This window comes from Girardinichthys multiradiatus, chromosome 2, assembly GCF_021462225.1.
Source record: "Girardinichthys multiradiatus isolate DD_20200921_A chromosome 2, DD_fGirMul_XY1, whole genome shotgun sequence".
In the NCBI taxonomy this organism is placed as follows: Eukaryota; Metazoa; Chordata; class Actinopteri; order Cyprinodontiformes; family Goodeidae; genus Girardinichthys; species Girardinichthys multiradiatus.
The window spans coordinates 20,890,890-20,916,906 of NC_061795.1; the positions used below are offsets into that span (position 1 = coordinate 20,890,890).

A 26,017-nucleotide genomic window follows, 5' to 3' on the forward strand; every position below is an offset into this window, starting at 1 on the left:
AGAAGTCTTATAACCATGTTTCCCAGGGCATTTTGTTAAGGGTACTGTGCAAGTATGGTAAAATGGAAAATAGGCTACAGTTGTTCAGCACTTTTTTTTTAAAGATATTTTTTCGGCACTAGTGGCCTTTATTTATTTATTTATTTTTGACAGTAGGCAGACAGGAAAGAGGGGTAGAGAGAGGGGGGAGACATTCGGCAAATGTCGCCGTGTCCGGAACTCAAACCCGGGACGGCCGCTTTGAGGACTGTAGCCTCCGTATATTGTTGCGTGCTTAACCCCTACACCATCAGTACCGCACTTGTTTAGCACTTTATCAAATCCAAAGCGCTTTAAACTACATTCAGTCATCCACCTATTCATAAACACATTCACACACTGACAGTGGTAGACTACATTATAGCCACAGCTGTCCTGGGACAGACTGACAGGAGTGAGACCGCCATACAATTGGCACCACCGGGCCCTCTGACCACCATCAGCTGGCAATTTCTTTATGTCTGCTTGAATTATTTAGTTTCAACATTGCACTTTTGAACTATGGCCTCAAAAATTGCAGAGATAACTGATTGATAATAATTACTTATTAATGTTTCCCTTTTGTGTGATTTACTGTTGAACCCATCTGGAATGTATGTTTAGGAGCACATTTCATTTACCGTTTGCATTAGTCTGCTGTCAACAGAAAGACTTGCTCCATGCACACACACTACTGATCAAAACAAACTATGGGCTGTAAGAACATTCAAAGACTTTTATGGACACCCTCATTCAACAGCATTGAGGCAGGGTTTGTGTGCTTCTCAGGCTTGCATAGTTCAAATTTCTTTAGTCCCCATGTTGATTTTAGTAGTAAATTGGTTCAACTTGCTAGTCTCACTTGGGCTAGACAGTTGAGAAGCATTGAGGCAGGGCGCCATGCATTCAGTTTATGTTACGGATCACAGGACACATAACTGGACTGACCTCTGACACTTCGGTAGTCTTCTTCCTGACGTCAGTCACTCCTAAGTTAAGTCTGAACCTTTCCAGTATGTGTCTGTCCCTTCTACCTGACCCACAGCCAATGCAGGGCTGTGAATTCAGGTGTATTTGAGTGAAAAAGATCATTTAAATAGCTACCAGTGTTTAGAGGCAGGTGAATGATGCATAAATAATCTGTAGAAACAAGATTTGTTGTTGAGGCAGGGTTTCTGTGAAATCAGAAGACGAAAAGATAAAGATGAAAGTGTCTAGACAAAAAGAGAAACACAAAAGCAAAGAATGTGACAAGAAACAATAGAAACATGGGAATACTGAGACACGGAAGTAGGTAATAAGTCACAGCAGACAGATGTGAAAGCAAGTAAACTCAATCAAGGTGCGCAGTGAGCATGAAGCAAAACTGACTGGGACACTTAAAATAAAACAAGAAAAACAAAACCTGACCGCAAAGACAAAGAACAGTAAAACCAAGCTAAATTTAACAAAACTGTACATGGAGCCATACACCCACAATGCCGTGTACAACAGAAGAAGAAAACAAAGCCACAGTGATTAGAAAGCCACTGGACTGTAACACAGATAGCTGACAGACCACAATGCTCAAGGTTGTATTGGCAGACAAAAGCTCCCTTGGTGCGGATTTAAAACCAGGTACATTGCCGGACCCGGTAGACCAGCGGTGTCCAGCTTTTTTTCCACTTGGATCAAAATCACCATGCTGAAAATACTAGCGGGCGCACATAAAAAAAGCGCATTTAGCCAAGTTTAAAACTGCCCATGTTTATGTTCCTACGTACACTGACATTAAAATCAAAGTAGAAATGTAGTAAATAAAAGACAATAAAAATGTAGCCCTAAAAATGCCCCCGGGGCCACACTTTGACCCTGTAAGATGGACAGGTGATATTTCCTAATAAGGGCCATAAAAAGTTGTTTTGCTGCAAAGGAATTAATGTGGAATTGATCAAGGACTAAACAGTAGTTCACCATAACCCAATGATGATCAGCTGATCACTTTAATAAGTTTTATAAGTAAATCTAATCTGAAACAAGTGAACTCTGTTCCACCTAAAAGCATGGGTTTTGGTTCACTTGCAAGTGGACTTTGGTGTGGTTCACTTACAGCAAACTTACACTTACAAGCAAACAGATTATCTTGGGAACCAAAGAGAGAAAATGAACCAAAGGGAGTGACTGGCTTTGGATTTACAATGATATATATAATCTGAAAAGTTTTAAATCCTTGCAATACCTCCTTCTGCATATGGGTAGCCGCAGCAGAAGATCATAGCATCTATCTCTTTACTTAATTTCTCTGAAATGCTGCATTTGTCTCATGTATATAGAGCATGCTCAATGCTCATGCTGCCTCACCTGCAGCTCATAATGGGCAGTTTCTTGTGATAGCGATCCAAAGTTTACGTCTCTGCTATCACACACGCATCTTTACCTGCATGGTAAACCCACTACGTTCTAGTAAACTTGCAGAAATGGATGTTCATGGAAAGAATGACTGGGATCACCAGAGATGTTCTTTCAGTTTTAGCTTTCATAAGTTTATGAGAAATGTTAAATGAGTTTGTTTTGTGTGGATTAGTTAAAGAGGAAATTATCTTTTATTTGGACCAACCACGGATAAGCAGGAAAGGCCATTAGGCATATTAATCCGATACACCCAGTATACGAGAACAGAGCAGATCCTCCTTCAGCCTCACCTTTTCCTGCAGATTGTCACCATATTTTCACATCTACACGAGCCACTCTTGAAATCATTAAAACATAATCAGAATTTCGTCCCATAAAAGAATTTTGCCAATAATGCTGATATTTGATTGGGATTTATTTCTGTCTAGTCTCATCTGATCCTGATGTATGGAAACCATTAGAAACGTTCATCTTGATTTATGGGCCTTATCCCAGTGCTATGATGAATGGATGAAGCTGTATTTCTGAGTATGTTGCGTGCATCCTTGAAAGTAGGAGGAGTGTGACAGGAGCAAAAAACACTAGAAAGAGGGATGAAGTCGAAAGAAAAACTGCTGCTGTGGTGAACAGCGAGTCCACCATGCAGACAGGAAGAGCGAAAGAGAGAGGGAGGGACCGTCTGGCAAAACAGCATCCTTCCCTCCTCTCTGCTCCTCCCCTCTGTCCTCTCGGCATCTCTCCCACGCTCCAGCGCTCAGCCTTCAGCTCCCTGGATCCTCCCAGATCCTCCCGGGGAACACAAACACCGCTCAGCTCTGTTTTTCTGTGTGAGCCAGCCACTTGACTCCGCGCAGCTCGGTACTTTCCGTGTGTTTGTCTACCTGCGGCAGCAGCTGCAGCAGTGGAGGTGGGCGAGTCCTCTGACCCTCTGTCGCCCACTCGTGTTCTCCAGAGGAGGGCGATATGGATGGACTGCGCTTGCCTCCACTCATAGAAGAGGCTTTGGACTCTACAGGTCGGTGCAGCTCGTTTAGTCAGCGTTGTTTTTTTGCAGATCACGTAGGATCAGGAGAATAAAAGGTAACGGCTTGATGTTTATTTCAACTGAGGAAGTGTTACTCCAGGGGCGAGCAGGAGCTGGACAGAGGTGATCATGCGCTAAGACAGGGGGATGATTGTTGTCATTATGAAGTGACCGAGGAGTGGGCACTGGGGGGTCAGATATGGGCATATGCAGATATTTGATGGAGACAGCACGCTGTGAGGTGATGCATGGCTGCCGGCCAATAGCAGGAAACAATGTAGGCCCAGTGTTGGCTCTTTTTCATGAGGAGCATATGTTATTCTCAGGCTGACAATTGTCTGTTTTCTTTATCCCGCTGAGCGTTGCTACAAATAAACACATATCTATTTTCTAAATCCGTACTGTGTTCTCAGGAAATCTCTGGAATGTTATCTATGCATGTGTGTGTGTCTGTGTGTGTCCAAACAAGGAAGAATCTTGTTTAGCATGTTTTGAATGGTTGTGCGGACCCTGCTGCCCTGCGTGAGACTCTGCTTTGAGGATGTTATTGAGTGTGGAGAGGACTCAGAGAGAAGCACAGGTCTAGAGGCCTGCCGGTCCGCCCGGGTCCAGGCTTCCTGCGAAGCTGTGCCCTTAAGCTGAACTTTAGAGGACTCCCTCTGCATGTAAACAGGATTAAATCTTAAACATAGATAAGTCATATATGCAGTGCCTTAAAAAAATGTACAACTTTTTCATATTTTGTCAAACGCTTCAGTCTATTTTGTGGGATTTGGTCTGCTAGACCACCACATGGTAGCACATAAGTTAGAGGTGGAAGGAAAAGGATAACTGATTTTAAACAAGTTTGTTTGGAGTAATTGTCCAGTTAGAACAGGACCAGCTTCAATTTCCCTGCGGAAGAAAAGCATCCCCACAGCATGATGCAGCCGCCACCAATCATCACCATTGGGATGATGTGTTCAGGCTGATGTACTGTGTTATTTTTGGATAGTGGACTGAAGAGTCCTATCTGAGATGTTTAAAGTTTGGGACAATGTTTGATCATCTTATCGTTCTTTCTAGAGTGCTTTCTCTCTGACCTCTCTGCTCTGTTCACTAATCTTTAAAAAAAAAAAGAAAATCATCTGAGCCCTTCCCAGCTGTATTTACGCTGAGTGGCTGATGATTAGTGAACCTCTGAATGACAATTGATTTTATTTAGAGGTACCAGAGTAAAATGGGACTAGATAGAAATGCATGCCATTTTTTTCAGATTTTTATATGTAAAAAGATCCCAATCCATATATATATATTTTTTTACACTCCACAGATATGTGCTACTTTTCTATCACACTAAATTCAAATAAAACACATTGAATATTGTGGGTGCAAGGTGAAAAATGTGAAACAATTTAATGTAATCACTGTATAAATGTCTTCTGCAACTGTATGATTCCATACATATTAAATAATATTTAAACTGTATCGCTAATGAACAAACCTTTATGGATTTCCAGACCAGAAAGCAGAATATAGGATAAAGCCAGATTTAATATTCTTCTCACAGTTTCAAAGGTTTTCAGACCGTTTAACCTTAAAATCCTGTAATTTTTAACCTTAAAGTTATTTTACTTCAGTCAAAAGTTCTCATCAACAGAAAAGAATACACATTTTCTATGTTCTTTGGGATAAAACTCTAATTTGTTAGGTCTAAAAAGCAGTAAGTGAGAAAGTAAATAAACCACACTAGCCCAGACAAGACCTTCCTGTAGACATTTAATCTAAATGAAGAAACAAACTGGAGTGTTTGAAAGGTCTGAAATGTATAATATAGACTTATTGAATCCTTTGTATACTCAGTAATGTTGTTTAATACACTGCTGAAGGCTGTGTATTGACCATCATAATGCATGGATGCTGTCTCTGGAGAAATTTCTTCCTCCCAAACAAACTTGTTCCTGTTATCGTAACTCCAGGGACCTCTTTCCTTTCATCATAGCCTGAGGCCTGCTGTTATCATAGGAAATTCAGCGTGTAGTGATGGCAAGTGTGTGTTCTTCAGTAATAACTGTCCTGATTGTTTCACTATAATAACAGCAGGCGTCAAGCAAGCATAAAGTGGACCGAGTGACGGCTAGTATTTACAATTGCTTAATGTGAAATTTGAGGTCATTTGTAGCTAGACGTCAGTCATCAAAAGAGGGGATTTTCCTTGTTTTTCTTTTATGCTCGGAATGATTCCCTCATCCATGTGGAAACAAATGCTCCTCAATCCACATGCACCAAAAGGAAAATACAGAAGGTTTTACACAAACAAATGGTGTCACTAATCAATAAAACATCATCAGATGTGTGGCTGACATTTGCAAACTGTCTAAAAACATCATCCTCTGCTGGTCCTCCCACTTGCATGACCTGCCAAGCTTTTCTCTCTCTGCCTTCCCACTCAATTCCTTCTTCTCCCTCCGTAACCGCTGCCATCCTCTGCTCTCTTTGGCGCCCACACACACACACCGACACATGTACGCCCATGCACTCACGTACAAACCCTTTTCCACCTGACTGTGTCCTCGGCCCACGTGGCTTTTCTCCAGTGTTCGGCGCTCACGGTGCAAAAGTTCCCTCATGCGCAGTGAAACTTTTCAAAGACACTTAAACAGGAATCCTCTGAGGCTCTGTGGAATTAATAAACAGTGCAGTGTGCGGCCTTAGAAAAACTTTGTGAATGTGGGAAATCTCTGAGAGATTCAACAAAGAATAACAAATCATGCATGCTTTTCAGCCTTTTCCCAGGTCCCTCTTTCTCTGGACCGACTTATTTGGAATCTGTTTTTAAACGGATCTCCTTCTCCTTACAGTGGGGAAAAAAAGTATTGAATATAGTTTTTCTCAGTAATGTCTGATTAAGGCTATTGACATGAAATTCATACCAGATGCTGGTAACAACCTAAGTAATTCACACATATCCAGAGTTGCAGTTTTGATTATTAATTGGGAAATGTGTAAGAAAGTGGAGTGGCCCCGTATTGAACACTCTTACTGAAATTAATAAAGTACTTAGTAGAAAAGTCTTTTTTGTTTTGTTTGTAAAGATATCCAAAGTATTCAATGTTGATCTCACTTAACCAAATTCATCTGGCTTATTCTGGCTGGCCTGTTCAAAAAGTTCTGCAGCAAACTTTAAAAGAGCTTACCATGCTTTTAATTCAGCAGTGGAGTATTGTGCAGTAAGTGACGGTTTGTACATTACTTATTGCTCTCATGGAAAAAATCCAATATGCTTCTGTCCTGTCACCAATGACATCCCTAAAATTTTGCAACTATAATGTTTTAAAGATTTTGAGATTGCTCTTTGCTTTTACCCATCGTGACCACTTTGGAAATGAGAAACGTTTTATAGGCCATCAATTAGGTCTAAATCAGCCGATAGTAATAGGCAGTAAAAGGAGGCAAGATTGCTTTCTAAATACTGACTAATCTCAGCTATTTTCTTGGCCTTTTCTAAATTCCTTTATGTCTTCCATATTTATTCTTTGTATCATTCTACTTAATTACACATGACTTAATTTATAGACTTGTTTTATCTGTCTGTGTTGATTAATTGGGTTGTTACTTGTTTTGTGGGAATTTCACATGAATAGATCTATTAGAAATCTGTTTACTAGGAAAGATGCTGACATATTTATTTTTCTTGCTGCGCTTCCTTTAAAAAAAATTTTCAAAACACTCTGATAAACTCAGCCATATGTCTTGTTCTTGCTTTGTTCCATAATGGGAGAATTGTTGAAGCTCTCAAGTGAACTGGGAAAGTTCTGGAACTCATGCAACTCCTTTCTGCTGATTTCACATTTTTCCAGCCTCTCGGAAAAAGTGCCTGGCATTGTAGAGGTATCATTAGTGCACCCTTCCTCACCCATAAATGCTTTATTCTTTCAAATTTTGCTGCTTCACTGCGACTGTGAAGCGACGTAAAACCTTGCAGAGAGATTGTTATCAGGAGGGATTGGTTGACTTATGATCCAATGGATTATTGCTGCATCACTTGTTTTCATGCTTTGTTCTTTCCTGCTATTCATATCTCCTAATGGATTAGGGAACAGACGCACAAAACGCACACATTCCTCTAAAAACACATTCCCTGCATAAAATCACCCAGACCCACACAATTTTCCTGCTAGTTCATTCTAATGAGGCCAAATTGTGGAACATTGTGCAACATCTTTCTCTTGCATTGACCCACTTTCCCTAACATGGATTTTTTTATTTATATAACTCACACAGTGCCTAAATAAGTCAACTTATGAATGTGTGTGGCTTTTCCTTTCTCTCTTGTTACTGTTGTTCCTCGCTCTCCCCAGAGTTCTCAGGCTTAAGGACAAAAAAGACATGGAGACAATATCACATTAACCTCCTTGGACCTCCACCCTTACTTTCAGCTGCTCACTAATCTTTAGAGTCAGCAAATCTCCTGCAGTGTTGACCATAGTGAACTGGCTCCCGATTCGATCACTTAGGATATGTGGTGCGAACAAAAAAAAAAAAAAAAGAAAAAATGCCTTAAATGACAGAGAAATGTTCCATGGTACACCTACCTGTGAACAAAAACTCTGCTGAATTACCATGGAGACGTTGCTTTTGTTGCTGGTTTGCAGGGGTCACAGTGGGGATGAACCTGAGTACATGGCTGCTCCTGATTACAGTTTAATAGTGAGGGGAGCAGCATGTGGACCCCTGATTTAAATCGGGGCTTTTTATCCTTGCATGTTTCTTATTATCTATGCTTGTCACTCCCATTCACTCACTTGTGAATGGGAGTGACAAGCACTCCCCCCCCACCCCCACCCCAAAATCCCTTCTCTGTATTTTGTGTTGCTGAGGAAGTGAGGCAGTGCAGAGGAAATGCTACGATGTCAGAGAAAACAGGGCTGTTGTCAGGGGCAGGAGGTAGAGGTGTGCATTATGCATGACCTCCTACACTGACATACAGCACATGTATACCCATGATTAACATGCTGGTTGCTTATAACATGCACAAATCATCAGGGGTCATGCAAAAATATTCCTACCACTTAAACTTTCACTTATTTGTCAGTTTAAAACAATATACAAATAATTTTATAGGAATTTTATGTGAAAGAACAAACACAAAGCAGCACATGTAAAGCGAACGTAAATTTGATTGTTTTCAAAATTTTTACAAATAAGAAAATTAAATGCGTTGTGCATTTGTATCCAGCCCCTTTACTCTGATACCCAAAATAAAAATTGCTTCAAACAACTACTTTTAGAAGTCACCTTATTAGTAAAGCTGGCTTAGGTTATCACACAATTTCCCAAAATGTGAATATCTTACAGAGATCATCTGAAAATAACAAGGGTATGGCACAATCCTGATCAGAGAAGAGCAAAGATGCCCATGGTAACTGTAGAGGAGCTACAAACATCCACAGCTGGTGTGGGAGATTCTGGACAAATATTAGTCCTGCAGTCCACAGATATGGCCTCATGGAACAGCGTCAAGAAGACAATTTTAAAAGAAAGCAATGAGATGTCCTGGTTGCAGTTTGCAACAAGCCAAGCCCTGGCCACAGGAAATATATGAAAACAATTCTCTGATCAGATCAAATCTGAATGTTTTTGGCTTTTTTGCAAAGCACTATGTGTGGCAGGAAAGTAAAACTTTACATCACCTAAAGTACATTCCACCCTCTATGGAAAATGGTGGTGGGAACTGATGGAAAGATGGATGATACAAAGAGGGTAATCCTGAAAGAAAACCTGTTAGAGGCTGTAAGAGCCTTCAGGCTGGGGTGGATGTTCACCTTCCAGCAGAATGTTACAGTGGAATGGTTTAAATCAAAGCATTTTCATACTTCAAAAAGGCCTATTTAAAGTTTAGACCTAAATCCAAATGAGAATCTGTAGAAATACTTTCCAAAAATTGCTGTTTACAGATGCTTTTAATCTAATCTGACTGAGTTTAAGCTACAACTAAGACGAATGAACAAAACATGCTGTGTAGATGTGCTAAACTGGTAGAAACATACTTCAAAAGACTTGCAGCTGTGCTTGCAGCAAAAGGTGGTTCTACAAAGTAAAAGGGGATGTGGAGAATACAAATGCAAGGCAAAGTTTTTGGGGTTCTCTGTTTTTGAAGATTTGTAAAAACGTATTTCTTTGTAAAAACTTTTGAAAACCATGTTCATCATTCATTCTTTCACTTAGCAATGAAGCACTACTTTGTCTTGGTTTATCACATAAAATCCCAATAAAAAAACCAAAAAAAAACCCCACTAAGGTTTGTGGTTGTTTTGTGAGAAACTGAAAAGATTTTTTTTATGAATTGTACAGCTTTAAAAGTGCAATGTTCTACTTGAAAACTTGCATTCTGGTACTCTCATGGATGCCACTGCAATAGCAGCCCCCACACCCAGCAGGAAAGCAGTGGGGGCCACAGAAACTGCGGAGGAATGTCTTTAATAAAACAAAAAAAGCTGCATGAGTTTGTCCAGCCTCCAAACTGCCCAGATACCGATCCAATGGCATCTGTAGGGGGCAAGTGAGGTTCATAAGCACCCAGTCCACAAACCTTCCTGTAATATATCCTCTTATACACATCTATTAAATAGGCCATACTTCTAGGTCATAATGTTTTGGCTGACCTGTGTTTTGTGTATGGTTTTTTATTAGATGTGAGATCATTTCTTGCAATGAAACACTTGCCCTAATGTTGAATTTCTGGATATTCACAAATATAGGGAGGTTAATGAGCATACAGAAATGACCGCAAACAGCGTATTCACAGATTTAGACACATATGTGGCACACATACACCACTGACACCAACACTTGTCTAATCATATTTTCATGCTTCAGCACAAGGTTCCATCGTGCCACACCTGTGAAATCCGCAGCTCCAGTTTCCAGCCTGCTGTTGTTGCTTTTCGCACTGTTGCGCTTGCTTCAATGACGTAAGATTTTATTTAGTCGGGGAAATGATTAAGGTACAAACTTGTATTTAAAGAGTATTTTGCGCCCTGCTTTGGATCATATTTTACCTGGCTCTGAGATACAGACTGAACAGTGAGAATTAAGCCTGTCAGAACAGGTTAGGGTGAAATGACAGCTCCTCGGTTCAGAATTTTTCCTTCTAGAAATGTCCATCCATATTTAATATATAATTAGTTACAGCCTTAAAAGGACCTGGCTCACATTGACTGGTTTCCACTGCGACCCTGTAACATGTTCAGTGTGCCTTGCAAAGGTATTCCTTGAACTTTTTCACATTTTGTCACATTATAATCATAAAACTGAACTTGTTGTGACATATCACCACAACGTAGTGCATAAGTGTTAGGTGAAAGAAAAAGGATGTGTGGTTTTCAATTGATTTTATAAATAAAAACCATAAATGTGTGACTTGCCTCAATCTCCACCCCCCTTTTACACTGACATCCTTAAATGAAAACCATTATAACCAACTTTCCTCTGAAGTTGCCTAAATAGAGTCACACGAGGAAACAATATCCCAAACCTTAAACATCTCCCGACATCTGCAAGAGACCAATTGTAACTTTGGATGAGCTGTGGAGAGCCATCTCTCAGGTTGGAGAATCTGATGACTGGGTAACTATTAGTTGTGTCTTTCACACACTCTTTAGGAATGAATGGCAAGAAGAAAGACATTGTTGAAGTGAGCCATAAGAAATGCTTTTCGACACAAACAGTGTAGATACACATCAAACGTGGGGAAAAGAGAGACCAAAATTGAACTTTCTGGCCTACATGTAAAATGCTGTTTGTTGGAACACCCTAAACAAACACCATCCCAGTTTGCAAAACATGATGGTGGCTGCATCATGGTACTGGAATGCTTTTCATCAACCAGAACAGCAAAACCGGTTAGAGTTGATGGGAAGATTAACAAATCTGTTAGAGGCAAAATGAAACCTCAGGGTCACTGTCCTGCTAGGAAGGTGAACTTCCACCCCCAAACTTAACCTAATGGGTTTGGGCTGTTGGTATAAAATTTTTGTCCATCATTGTCAGTTAGACCATGTTTATAATTTAACTACACTTTAATTCAAGTTGTCTGTGTTCATCATGTTGTTTTGAGACATGTTGCATTTATATTGCCTAGAAGAAGGAGCAAAGATTTCAGCCCTAAACGTATGGAGAGTGGTGAGGATATCATGATGATTGAAACAGGAACATGTCCATTCGTCACAGTTGTCATTGCTGTATTAAGCAGCAATATCACAGTTACATGTTTTACGCATGTGGTGCAACCCTGGTAGAAATTTAACCCAAAAATACTTGTAGCTGTAATTGCGCTGAAAGGTGGTTTTATAAAGATATGCTTCCAGGGGAGGTTGAATATATATGCACACTGCAATAATCAAACCTCTGAGGCCTTCACAGCACAGCTGTGTATTTACTGAGATTAAATTACAGCTGGACATCTGAAGGCAGTTGCTCACATTGGATTTCATTCAGTAATTTTAAAAATTTATTTGACACATTTTTAGCATCAAAACATAGGCATTTATTATTTTGTACAAAAACCAACACCACCAGCCTCTGTTCAGCTGCAGAAGCTCCAAGGCGCAACACCCAGAAATCATCACTTTTTTATGCAATCTGCTTTATGCACTGCTTTATGCAGAGATAAAATGAAAATAAAATACATGAAAGTTTGGGATTCCAATGAGATAATGCAGGTCTCGAATGCCAGATTGTTGGAGTCTTGTGATTTCTTCTCGGAGACGCTCGGTCACATTCTTTGTGAGTTTAGGTTTGACATCTCAGACCATTTGTCAAGCTTCTCCAGGCTTTTGTGAGAGGGTTTGTTGTTTAGTGAGAATGCAGTGTTTGGGAAGTGACTTTGCCAAATGGGATGAGTGGGTTTGGGTATCAAGTCTGCAGCGATGTGTAGATTTATTGTAAGTAACTAAAAAAAACTTCATATGGACATTTCCTGTCAGAATAGTTAATATAAACATTTTATTTGCGCTGTGCATGACAGCAGCAGAATTACACCTTCCTCTCTGAACAGCTCGTCTGTATGCGTCACATCCCTCCCTTTCACTGCACGCCTTTGTTTGCCAAATTTTTGCTTTTCTATTCAAATTTGCAAAGTGCAAATTCCATTACGTTAGCTGCTCCAGCACTGAGCGCCCAATCAGACACAAAACAAAGAGGCCGTGTTGCCTCATTAATGTGCAAATGTAATTTCAGACAGGTATTTTAAGATGCCTAGAGAAAGCACTTGACCTGCATGATTTCCGTCTTTTCTAAAGTGATACATTGTTTGCTCCAATGTGGTGAATGTGTTCTGCTGCAATGCGATTAGGAGGGAATGTGTCAGGGACAGATAAAGCTGTCCTCTGCCTGGAGCTGCTGAGATGACTGCGCTGTCCGTCCCTGCTCCTGTATGCGTGCTGTGTCCATGTCTAACGCGATCGTGGCGTAACCTAAGACCAGCAGCGCAGGCTTCACAGTTGTGACCACAGCCAATTCGACTTTCACTCTCAAGGTGAGGTGAGGTAGCGTTCTTAGATAGTGAAATGAAACTTTATTTATATATGATTCCTTGCAAAAGTATTCACACCCCTTGAATCGTTCCACGTTGTGTAAGGTTACAACCACAAATACTAATGTATTTTATTGGGATCTTATGTGATAGACCAACACAATGTGTCTAAATTGAATATGTAGGTCTAGTCTTTAACCGGGCCATTCTGCCTTAGCTTTAGCTGTATATTTAGGGCCATTGTTCTGCTGGAAGGTGAAACACCACCTCACTCTTGAGTTTTTTGCAACATCTAACAGGTTTTCTACCAGGATTACCCTGTATTTAGTTCCATCCATCTTCACATCAGCTTTGACCAGCCTCTCTGCCGCTGCAACAAAAAAAAAGCATCCCCAAAGCATGATGCTTCCAACCCCATGCTTCATGATGGGGATGGTGTATTTAGAATGATGTGAAGGGTTAGTTTTCTTCCGCACATAGAATTTTGCATCTGACTAGAGCATGTTCTTCTGCATATTTGCTATGTCAATCAAACTTTAAATGGGACTTCCTATGGTATTCTTTCAACACTGGATTTATTTGGGTGAATCTCATGAAAAGGGGCTAAACGTAAATACACACCACACCTTTCAGATTTGAACCACCACCTTAACGTGGTGGAGGGGTTTGAGTCCTCAAATGATCCTAGAGGCTATGTTGTCTGGGGCCTAAATGCCCCTGGTAGGGTCTCCCATGGCAAACAGGCTCTAGGTGATGGGTCAGACAAAGAGTGGTTCAAGAATCCCTCATGAAAAACAAAATATCGAGGCACGTGACGTCGCCCGGTACGGCGGAGCCGGGGTCCCACCCTGGAGCCAGGCCTGGGGTCGGGACTCGTCGGACAGCGCCTGGTGGCCGGGTTGCTCCTCGCGGGACCCGGCCGGGCCAAACCCGAACGAGAGACGTGAGGCCATCCCCCAGTGGGCCCATCACTGGCAGGGGGAACCATGAGGGACCGGTGCAAAGAGGATTGGGTGGCGGACGAAGGTGGAGACCTCAGCGGCCCGATCCCCGGATGCTTAGGCTGGCTCTAGGGACGTGGAATGTCACCTCGCTGGGGGGGAAGGAGCCTGAGCTTGTGCGGGACGTCGAGAGATATCGACTAGAAATAGTCGGGCTCGCCTCCACGCACAGCGTGGGCTCTGGAACCCATCTCCTTGAGAGGGGTTGGACTCTCTTCTACTCTGGAGTGGCCCACGGGGAGAGGCGGCGGGCTGGTGTGGGTTTGCTGGTTGCCCCCCAGCTCAGCCATCTCAAGTTGGGGTTTACCCCAGTGGATGAGAAGGTCGTATCCCTGCGCCTTCGGGTTGGGGAGAGGTCTCTGACTATCATTTCAGCCTACGGGCCGAGTGGTAGTGCAAAGTACCCGGCCTTCTTGGGGTCCCTGTCGGGGGTGCTGGATAGTGCCCCTCCCGGGGACTCCATTATTCTGCTGGGGGACTTCAACGCCCGCGTGGGGAACGACAGTAACACCTAGAGAGGCGTGATCGGGAGGAATGGCCTCCCCGATCTGAATCCGAGTGGTGTTTTGTTATTGGACTTCTGTGCTAGTCATGGATTGTCCATAACGAACACCATGTTCAAACATAAGGGTGTCCATCAGTGCACTTGGCACCAGGACACCCTAGGCAGGAGGTCGATGATCGACTTTGTTGTCGTATCATCAGACCTTCGGCCGCATGTTTTGGACACTCGGGTGAAGAGAGGGGCTGAGCTGTCCACTGATCACCATCTGGTGGTGAGTTGGATCCGCTGGAGGAGGAGAAAGCCGGACAGACTTGGCAGGCCCAAGCGCATAGTGAGGGTCTGCTGGGAACGCCTGGCGGAGCCCTCGGCCAGGGATGTATTCAACTCCCACCTCCGGGAGAGCTTCGACCAGATGTTGGAGACATAGAGTCCGAGTGGACCATGTTCTCCGCATCTATTGTCGATGCTGCTGCCCGTAGCTGCCGTAAGGTCTGCGGTGCCTGTCGCGGCGGCAATCCCAGAACCTGGTGGTGGACACCGGCAGTAAGGGATGCTGTCAAGCTGAAGAAGGAGTCCTATCGGCTGTGGTTGGCTTGTGGGACTCCTGAGGCGGCTGACGGGTACCGTGAGGCCAAGCGTGCTGCGGCCCGGGCTGTGGCAGAGGCAAAAACTCGGGCCTGGGAGGAGTTTGGTGAGGCCATGGAGAAGGACTACCGGTTGGCCTCGAAGCAATTCTGGCAAACCATCCGGCGCCTCAGGAGGGGGAAGCAGTGCTTCACCAACACTGTTTATAATGGGGGTGGGAGACTACTGACCTCGACTGAGGACATTATCGGGCGGTGGAAGGAGTACTTTGAGGATCTCCTCAATCCTGCCATCACGCATTCTGTGGTGGAAACAGAGGCTGGGGACTCGGGGTTGGACTCTTTCATCACCCAGGCTGAAGTCACCGAGGTGGTTAAAAAGCTCCGCGGTGGCAAGGCTTCGGGGGTGGATGAGATCCGCCCTGAGTACCTCAAGTCTCTGGATGTTGTAGGGCTGTCATGGTTGACACGCCTCTTCAACATTGCGTGGCGGTCAGGGACCGGAGGGTGTGTTCCAACTACAGGGGGATCACACTCCTCAGCCTCCCTGGTAAGGCCTACGCCAGGGTATTGGAGAGGATAGTCCGACCGATAGTCGAACCTCGGCTTCAGGAGGAGCAGTGTGGTTTTCGTCCCGGCCGTGGAACACTGGACCAGCTCTATACCCTCTACAGGGTGCTCGAGGGTTCATGGGAGTTTGCCCAACCGGTTCACATGTGTTTTGTGGACCTGGAGAAGGCATTCGACTGTGTCCGTCCTGATGCCCTGTGGGGGGTGCTCCAGGAGTATGGAATCGGGGGCCCTTTATTAGGGGCCATCCGGTCCCTGTACGAGCGGAGCAGGAGTTTGGTCCGCAATGCCGGCACTAAGTCGGACCTGTTCCCGGTGCATGTTGGATTCCGGCAGGGCTGCCCTTTGTCACCGGTCCTGTTCATAACTTTTATGGACAGGATTTCTAGACGCAGCCAAGGGCCGGAGGGGGTCTGGTTTGGGGACCAGTGGATTTCGTCTCTTCTTTTTGCAGATGACGTGGTCCTGCTGGCCCCCTCTAGCCAAGACCTACAGCATGCGCTGTGGCGGTTCGCAGCCGAGTGTGAAGCGGCTGGGATGAGGATCAGCTCCTCCAAGTCCGAGGCCATGGTACTCGACTGGAAAAGGGTGGCTTGTCCTCTTCAGGTTGGAGGGGAGTTCCTCAAGTGGAGGAGTTTAAGTATCTCGGGGTCTTGTTCACGAGTGAGGGAAGAATGGAGCGGGAGATCGACAGACAGATCGGTGCGGCTGCCACAGTAATGGGGGCACTGTGCCGGTCCGTTGTGGTGAAGAGAGAGCTGAGCCAAAAAGCAAAGCTCTCAATTTACCGGTCGGTCTACGTTCCTACCCTCACCTATGGCCATGAACTTTGGGTCATGACCGAAAGAACGAGATCCCGGATACAAGCGGCTGAAATGAGCTTCCTCCGTAGGGTGGCCGGGCACTCCCTTAGAGATAGGGTGAGGAGCTCGGCCATCCGGGAGGGGCTCGGAGTAGAGCCGCTGCTTCTCCACATCGAGAGGAGCCCGTTGAGGTGGCTCTGGCATCTATACCGGATGCCTCCTGGGCACCTTCCTCGAGAGGTGTTCCCGGCACGTCCCACCGGCAGGAGGCCCAGGGGACGGTCCAGGACACGCTGGAGGGACTATGTCTCTCGGCTGGCCTGGGAACGCCTTGGGCTCACCCTGGAGGAACTGGAGGAGGTGTCTGGAGAGAGGGACGTCTGGGCGTCTCTGCTGAGTCTGCTGCCCCCGCGACCCGGTCCCGGATAAGCAGAAGACGACGAGTACGAGTACCTTTCAGATTTGTATTTGCAGAACCTTTTAAGAGGAGAGAGCATGCAGCAGTTTCTTTCCACTTGCACCTGTTCATATTTATCCCATAAATTCCCAATAAAATGCAAAAACTTTGTGGACGCAACATGATAGGAAATAAAAGGTTCTATATAAAAACTGCTGTGAGGCACTGTGGGACAGATTGTATAGAGAAAATGCAATAGGAAGAAAATTAGCTGGAAAACATTAAAATGAAAATCAAACATGATTGCTTGAATCCATTATGGAAATGTACAGTATAATGCCAGTAAAAATAAATAAAGCACAATTAATTTAGCTAATTTACCTAATGAAATAGGAATAAAAAAAGTGAAGGTGCCATGCTGTTTGGAAGTAGTGGGGAAAAGAACAGATTACTTTTGAAGCAGCGGCGCTTAAGGAGTGGAGCTGATTCCAGCATAGAGCAGCTTAATGACATTTTTACCATATTGTTTGGGCAGATCCAAAACACCCTTCAGGCTTGTACTCTATACATAATGATTAATTGTAGTCAGAAGATTCAGAGACTCATTACGGGACCTGTTGGGTTACAAAGAGCAAAATAAAAACGAAAGTCAGGAGGTTCCTGTTTCTCAGTTTAGTTATTCTGTGCTAATGGATTTGTGAAAAGACATTATTCCCTTTGAGAACAAGCAACAGATAACTGTTTGGGTTCATTAAAGTTGGAACATTAGGTGAATTATTACTTATTAGCTTTAACATTTATTTGTACAGCTCTCGCAGAGTACTTTGCTGGTGAGCTAGGTTAATGTTAGCATGTTTCCTTTCAGTGCGGTTCCAGTCAATTGATTGAGAGATAAACCTATAGAAAAGGTTGCTCTTTTGCTTCATAAACTTAGTGCTTTGCTTTGAATTCTTTGCACAGATCTCATGACAATTGTTTAAGCTGTGCTCCTTTCAGCTCACCTACACTGTCTGGGGACATCTGAACACAGCGAGCAAAGCCGGTCACAAGACACAGGGAGACAGGCATTTGTAGCAATCAATAATGTCTCTTGAACTTTCAATGACACAGTGAACGGTGAAAAACAGATTTGTTTTGTCAACAAAATAATGTATACAGCCTAGAATAGTCCTGTAAGCCACATACAGGAAAATAAGCTTGCAAAGCCAGCTTTATTATTGAAAATACCTTGATCAGGACCTCAATCTGATATTTGTGATTAGCTTGGGATGTCCTTAAGTAACATGAATGTTTCTAGTTTTAGTGATGGAATGAGATTAACAGGAGATATGAATGTCTGGCACACAAATATCAGACGTTAACACTAGACGACATTTTATGTGAATTAAGAAATAAAAGCAGAGTGTTGCAATTTGTAGAGTTTCCCTTGTTTTACTTCCTGTGTTTACTTCTGCTTCCCTGTATAGATCTCATTTACTTTAACTTTAACTTTACTTCAATTTACTTTATTGCTGTATTTTCTTATTTCTTTCCAGTTCTCTAACCATTAACTTTGAAAAGTTAAAAAAAAAAAAATACTGTCCCTTCTTCCAATGATCACTTGAAATAGGCACCCCAGCCCCCTTGATGGATGGATGGATCCTCTTCACCGACTCATTCATCCTTGTTTGTCACACTTCTAGTTAAATCTGCACAGTATATTGAATCACACTATCACTGTCTATAATATTGCAATCACATATCACTGCTTGGATGCAATACTTGCTAGCTTGTATCATTTCAGAGGCCATTCATTAAAATTTTGCTTTCTAATAATACATTTAGCTGTGGGATGGACTTTCTGTCTTTTATGCCCACACCTAATATAGATTTGAGTGACAAAGATGCTAAATCAGAGAGAGAGTGGTGGAGGTGACAACTGAAAAGAAAAAGAAGAGTTAGGAAAATGTTGCTTAATCGCAATCACTATCATTATTGCAGACATTAAAAATAAGATCAGAATTTTATGTTTTCCTTGGATTCTGCAGCCCTATTTCCAGTTGTTTTAAACGTTTTAATTATTGCTCTGTCCATAGGTAAGGGCACGTATGGGTGATCTTCTGTAAACATCAGCACACATCCGCTTTGCTTGAATGGCCAGTTTTCCTGCCTTTCCCATTTTGAAGTGTTGAAAAGAAATAGGTCCCTTTGTCACATTCATTTGTGTACACCAGGGAAACATACATAATGGATTACTAATCAAAGTTCTTACACACTCTAATCAACTTAAATAAATTAAATTGAAATTTAAAACAAGCTCGCGATAAAATTAATCTACAGGAATTGTTAGAGGTGTCAGCAGTTGTGGCACTAGAGATTTCGCAACAGGGAATATCTATTTTTCCCCACTGAATAAATATATTTATAACTGAATAAAACTTTTCTAAAATTTGCAATGTGAGATTAATTTCTACTAAGGCTTTTTACACATCTTTTACCTGCAATGCCAAAAATTGTGGAGGGTCCTGTACAATGAATACAAAGGCCTACTAATCTCGAAGAGTTGGCCAAAAAGAGTTGTTTTGACATTGTCCTTTTGAAACAAAATGCAATTATAATTTTATAACTATTTTATTCCTAATATCTAAATCCTGGTTGTATGTAATATTCTGTATTAGTCTTATATTTCACTATATTCTGATGTTTTAACAAATTTAAAAACTTTATTACTTAAATTCTTAATGCATGCCTTGGTTAATATCATCCTAAGTGAGCACAAACAATTTTTACTATGCATGAAGTCTTTTTCATTGCATGATCTTAAATAAATTTTCTTGAGTACTCCTCCAATAAATCTTGCAGTTTTGCAAGTCTTAAAATGCCACACTAGTCTCATTTAATAGCTGAAAGACTAATGCATTCTCTCAATCAACATTAGGGGGAAAAAGTAGTTTAAAATCTTTATGGCAGACACTTTGTTGGAGGAAACACGAGTGAGAGCTGAATGGGACAGAAACTTTCTGAAATATATTAACTTTCTTCATTGTAACATTTATTATGTAGAAGACCTGTAGTTACTTTGTATTGAAGGTGTCTTATTTTCAGCTAGGCTGTGACAATCGCGGTTTTTTAATGATGTTTCAAAAATGCCTGAAGTGAGGAATAGAAGTGAGCCATTAAATGTGGGTAGCACATGCCCTCCCAGATGGTAACAGTTCTATTTTAGGATCTTCTAATAATCAAGTAGATGGCAAAAGATGTTGCACTATGGGTGTTGTTGTGCTGTTGAAGAATTGTGTTATGGAGTTGCAAGACGTTTGAATTTTTTTGGGTAAAAATACAATTAACACTACTAACAGTACCTAATAAAGTGGCTGGTGAGTGTATACATATATATATATATATACACTCACCGGCCACTTTATTAGGTACACCTTGCTAGTACGGGGTTGGACCCCCTTTTGCCTTGAGAACTGCCTATATCCGTTGGCATAGATTCAACAAGGTACTGGAAACATTCCTCAGAGAGTTTGGTCCATATTGACATGATAGCATCACACAGATGCTGCAGATTTGTCGGCTGCACATCCATGATGCGAATCTCCCGTTCCACAACATCCCAAAGGTGCTCTATTGGATTGAGATCTGGTGACTGTGGAGGCCATTTGAGTCCAGTGAACTCATTGTCATGTTCAAGAAACCAGTCTGAGATGATTCATGCTTTATGACATGGCGCGTTATCTTGCTGGAAGTAACCATCAGAAGATGGGTACACTGTGGTCATAAAGGGATGGACATGATCAGCAACAATACTCAGGTAGGCTGTGGCGTTGACACGATGCTCGATGGATCCATGCTTTCATGTTGTTGACGTCAAATTCTGACCCTACCATCCGCATGTCGCAGCAGAAATCGAGACTCATCAGACCAGGCAACGTTTTTCCAATCTTCTATTGTCCAATTTTGGTGAGCCTGTGTGAATTGTAGCCTCAGTTTCCTGTTCTTAGCTGACAGGAATTGCACCCGGTGTGGTCTTCTGCTGCTGTAGCCCATCCCATCAGATGGCCAGAAGAACTGGTTGTGGAAGCAAAAACTCAGGCATGGGAGGAATTTGGGGAGGCTATGAAGAGAAGATTTCGGTTGGCCTCAAGGAAGTTTTGGAAATCTGTAGGGTAGTGGAAGAAGCACTTAATGTTGGTCTCAGTGTCCTCCATGGAGTAGGTGGAGCCTGAGGACTCAGGAGAAGGTGATCCCTTCACTATGGGGTAGCTGGGTGGCTTCTAAGGACTATCCCATCCTTGAATGCCCAATGCAGGAGCTATGTTCACATTCTCGGCGCAAAGTCGAGCCTGTTCCTAGTGCAGGTTGGACTCTGCCGGGGCTGCCTCTTGTTACTGATACTGTTAATACTGGCGTCCTGGTGAGGAGGGTGTCTGGTTTGAAAACCTAAGGATAACAAAACTTTTGTTTTTTTTTACGTGTCCTATCCGGCAGAGTAGCACTCAGAATTGTTGTCTGAGTGCCAAGAAGAAGACCAACACATTTACTTTCACAAGTGGGGCATTACGGCTAATGCTATAGTGCTCCGCTTGATACATATATAAAAAAAAAACTTTATTAGAATGTGCTTTGGTGTTATTTCAATTGCAATGGAGACGGAAACGAAAAGGAAAAAAAAGCGAGAGAGAGAGAAGTGGAGCAAAAGGGAAAAAGGGAGAGAAGGAGAAGAGAACAGAGAGCAAGAAGGATGAAGATAATACAAAATAACACCCTAGAAGACTGCTTCTACACCTGCAGAAACGCATATATAACAACAGCAGTGTTACCGAAAAGTGCACAGTACTAATGAGTGCAAGTATTTAGTGGTAACTGCGGCTAAATATAGTAGATCTGTGTATTGTTTAACACCTGAATTCAAACACCTGTGTTACACCGTAAGTGTGAGCATGCTTGTGTATATAAGGTTTCTCCATAAAAATATGCAATAGCGAGTGTGAGGAGCCATAGACATGCCCCCCTGGACCCGAGACAGACACGGAGGAGATCTGAGCCACAGACATCCAAAGGCTGGGACTACCTCAACACCCCCCAGAGAAGAGCAGAGGAGAACCCCTGGGGAACCACCCAGCATCTACTGCGCAGAAGCCCCAGGGAGTTGCAGCGACAAGCCCACAGGCTCCACCGGCATCCTTCCAAGCTGAAGCAGATCCAGCCACGGACCCAGAGACCCAAGACCCCGGGGCACATCATCCCCCAGGCAGAGACCCGACAGAGCCAGGGGGCCCAGGCCCTGGCAAGCAGCCACCGGGAGTGAGCTGGCACACACCAAAGCACCCAGCCTCGGACACCAAAAACCACCAATATACCGGCGAGTAGAGACACCAGCCACTGGCAGGGAGTGTGGCAGGGAGGAAGCTGATCCAGGAGAGGGAGCAGCCCAAGACCCAGCCTGACACAAAAAACAGGTTCACACAGTCACAATCACACATTCCCACCCTTATGTGTACACATAAAAGCACTCACACCCACACAACCAACGTAAAAACACACAACAATGGACGTTGTGCACTCACTCACTCCCCATACATACCCATAAGTCCAGGTCCATGCCCAGGTCCTGGTATAGATACCCCAGAGAGGCAATCAGCGCCCAGACCCAGGAAGTGGTCCCCTTCATTCTGGGGTGGAGACAGGCAGACCACCAAAGCATCAGCCCAGACTAGTGCCGGCACAACTCGAACCCGAATGACCCCGGCCGGCCCATAGCCCGACTCCCCACTCTGACCACAGCCCCAACGACCCCCGCTCCCATCTGGAGAGGAAGCCACGAACAAAAGAGGGGTCTACCTGGTCCAAATGAGCCCGCCAACTACAGCCGTCCCAGGACACAACAGTCCCAACCTCCCAACGAATTCCGGCCTCAACCCCATAAGCCCCCCACCGTCCATCAACCCCAACATGTAATTCTCCACAGGGCCACCCACAACCAGAACACAGATGTCGAACACATGCCCATGAACCCAAATGCCATGAATCCCCTACCCGCAGGGGCACAAACCCACAGATGAGCTCCACTCCCGAAAAGCCAATGAACACACATCCATACCGTTCAAGCTCCACATACAGGTCCTTCTAAAAAAATTAGCATATTGTGATAAAGTTCATTATTTTCTATAATGTCATGATGAAAATTTAACATTCATATATTTTAGATTCATTGCACACTAACTGAATTATTTCAGGTCTTTTATTGTCTTATTACAGATGATTTTGGCATACAGCTCATGAAAACCCAAAATTGCTATCTCACAAAATTAGCATATCATTAAAAGGCTCTCTAAACGAGCTATGAACCTCATCATCTGAATCAACGAGTTAACTCTAAAAACCTGCAAAAGATTCCTGAGGCCTTTAAAACTCCCAGCCTGGTTCATCACTCCAAACCCCAATCATGGGTAAGACTGCCGACCTGACTGCTGTCCAGAAGGCCACTATTGACACCCTCAAGCAAGAGGGTAAGACACAGAAAGAAATTTCTGAACGAATAGGCTGTTCCCAGAGTGCTGTATCAAGGCACCTCAGTGGGAAATCTGTGGGAAGGAAAAAGTGTGGCAGAAAAACGCTGCACAATGAGAAGAGGTGACCGGACCCTGAGGAAGATTGTGGAGAAGGGCCAATTCCAGACCTTGGGGGACCTGCGGAACCAGTGGACTGAGTCTGGAGTAGAAACATCCAGAGCCACCGTGCACAGGCGTGTGCAGGAAATGGGCTACAGGTGCCGCATTCCCCAGTCCTGGGCTACAGAGAAGCAGCACTGGACTGTTGCTCAGTGGTCCAAAGTACTTTTTTCAGATGAAAGGAAATTCTGCATGTCATTCGGAAATCAAGGTGCCAGAGTCTGGAGGAAGACTGGGGAGAAGGAAATGCCAAAATGCCAGAAGTCCAGTGTCAAGTACCCACAGTCAGTGATGGTCTGGGGTGCCGTGTCAGCTGCTGGTGTTGGTCCACTGTGTTTTATCAAGGGCAGGGTCAATGCAGCTAGCTATCAGGAGATTTTGGAGCACTTCATGCTTCCATCTGCTGAAAAGCTTTATGGAGATGAAGATTTCATTTTTCAGCACGACCTGGCACCTGCTCACAGTGCCAAAACCACTGGTAAATGGTTTACTGACCATGGTATCACTGTGCTCAATTGGCCTGCCAACTCTCCTGACCTGAACCCCATAGAGAATCTGTGGGATATTGTGAAGAGAACGTTGAGAGACTCAAGACCCAACACTCTGGATGAGCTAAAGACCGCTATCGAAGCATCCTGGGCCTCCATAAGACCTCAGCAGTGCCACAGGCTGATTGCCTCCATGCCACGCCGCATTGAAGCAGTCATTTCTGCAAAAGGATTCCCGACCAAGTATTGAGTGCATAACTGTACATGATTATTTGAAGGTTGACGTTTTTTTGTATTAAAAACACTTTTCTTTTATTGGTCGGATGAAATATGCTAATTTTGTGAGATAGGAATTTTGGGTTTTCATGAGCTGTATGCCACAATCATCCATATTAAGACAATAAAAGACCTGAAATATTTCAGTTAGTGTGCAATGAATCTAAAATATATGAATGTTAAATTTTCATCATTACATTATAGAAAATAATTAACTTTATCACAATATGCTAATTTTTTGAGAAGGACCTGTACAGCCCGCTCTAAGCACACCTGCCGCATCCAACCCCCCACCACACAGTGTGGTGTGACGGCAAGGCAAGGGCCCCAGGCAACTCCACCTCAGTCTCTGCCCACAAGCGCAACAGAGCAGACACAACCAAGCACTGTACTCAAAGCAGACCACCCGACCTCACAACAAGACGGGACAAACTCACCCTTGCTTTTCAGAATCAGAATCAGCTTTATTGCCAAGTTCGTACATACAAACAAGGAATTTGACTCCGGTACACTTTGCTCTTTGGTTTTGTTTTTGTATTACTGAATATACATATTTACAATGTACAATATACACATACAATAAAAAGGTGCATTTGCAACATCTGTATGCTGTTGTTCTGTACTCTATTGAATGTTCAACAGAGAAACAGCCTCGGGGAAGAAACTGTCTCTGTGGCGGCTGGTTTTAGCGAACAGTGCTCTGTAGCGGTGGCCTGAAGGTTAAGCTCTGAACAGTTTATGTGCAGGGTGTGTGGGGTCTGCAGAGATTTTAGCAGCTCTTTTCCTGACCCTAGACCTGTATAAGTCCTGGATGGAGGGAAGGTCAGCCCTGATTATTCTCTCTGCATTCCTGATTATTTGTTGCAGTCTGCACCTGTCCTGTTTTGTGAATGAGCCAAACCACACTGAGATGGATGAAGACAGGACAGATTGAATGATGGCAGTGTAGAAGATGACCAGCAGCTCCTGTGGAAGGTTGAACTTCTTGAGTTGCCTCAGGATGTACAGTCTCTGCTGGGCCTTCTTTCGAACAGTGTCTATGTGTGAAGACCATCTCAGGTCCTCAGAGATGGTGGTTCCTAAGAACCTGAAGTGGTCCACGGCCGATACAATGTTGTTGAGGATGGTGAGGGGGGTGTATTGGGGTGGTGTTCTCCGAAAGTCCACCACCATTTCCACAGTCTTCACAGATGATGTGGTTCTGTTGTCATTTTCGGGGCATTGCCTTCAGTGTGCGCTGGAGCAGTTCACAGCTGAGTGTGAAGTGGCTGTTTAGAGAGTCAGTGCCTCTTAGTCTGAGACGATAGTTCTCAACAGGAAAAAAGTGGACTGCTCCCTCTGGGTTGGGGGTGAAAGTGGAGGAGTTTAAATATCTTGGTTTCTTGTTCACGAGTGATGGTAGGATTGAATGGGAGATGGAAGAAGAGCTTGGGACTTCATCTGCAGAAATGCAAGGGGCGCTCTGCTGTGTTGTGGTGAAGCTACGCCAAAACAAATTCCTTGTATGTCCAAAAACGTACTTGGCAATAAAGCTTTTCTGATTCTGATTCTGATTCTGATTCAGAAAGAGCTGAGCCAAAAAGTAGAGCCCTCGATTTACTGTCCTTCTACGTTCCAACCCTCACCTATGGTCGAAGTAGATCCTCTGGTTCTCCTTATTGAAAGTTGAGGTGGTTCGGGCATCTGATCAGGATGCATGTCCCATTGGGAGGAGACCCTGGGGAAGACTCAAAACGCACTGGAGGGACTGTATATCCCATTTGGCCTGGGAATGTGTTAGGATGCCCCAG

The 26,017-nt window shown here is 43.6% G+C and overlaps 1 protein-coding gene across 4 annotated transcripts in view; it reads left to right on the forward strand.

Annotated features, from left to right (window-relative positions):
* Positions 1–3,090: 3,090 nt before the first annotated feature.
* The window catches only part of LOC124881059 (coiled-coil domain-containing protein 136-like), a 47,138-nt gene continuing 24,211 nt past the window's right edge, over positions 3,091–26,017 (forward strand). The window contains exon 1 of one of the 4 annotated variants that reach the window (XM_047386552.1): positions 3,091–3,424. In XM_047386552.1, the coding sequence (XP_047242508.1) occupies positions 3,373–3,424 (52 nt within the window). In that variant the 5' untranslated portion in view covers positions 3,091–3,372. Of the gene's footprint in view, positions 3,490–3,534; positions 3,557–26,017 lie in introns of those variants that run through there. The other 3 variants (XR_007041526.1, XM_047386560.1, XM_047386567.1) reach the window with 3 other exon arrangements.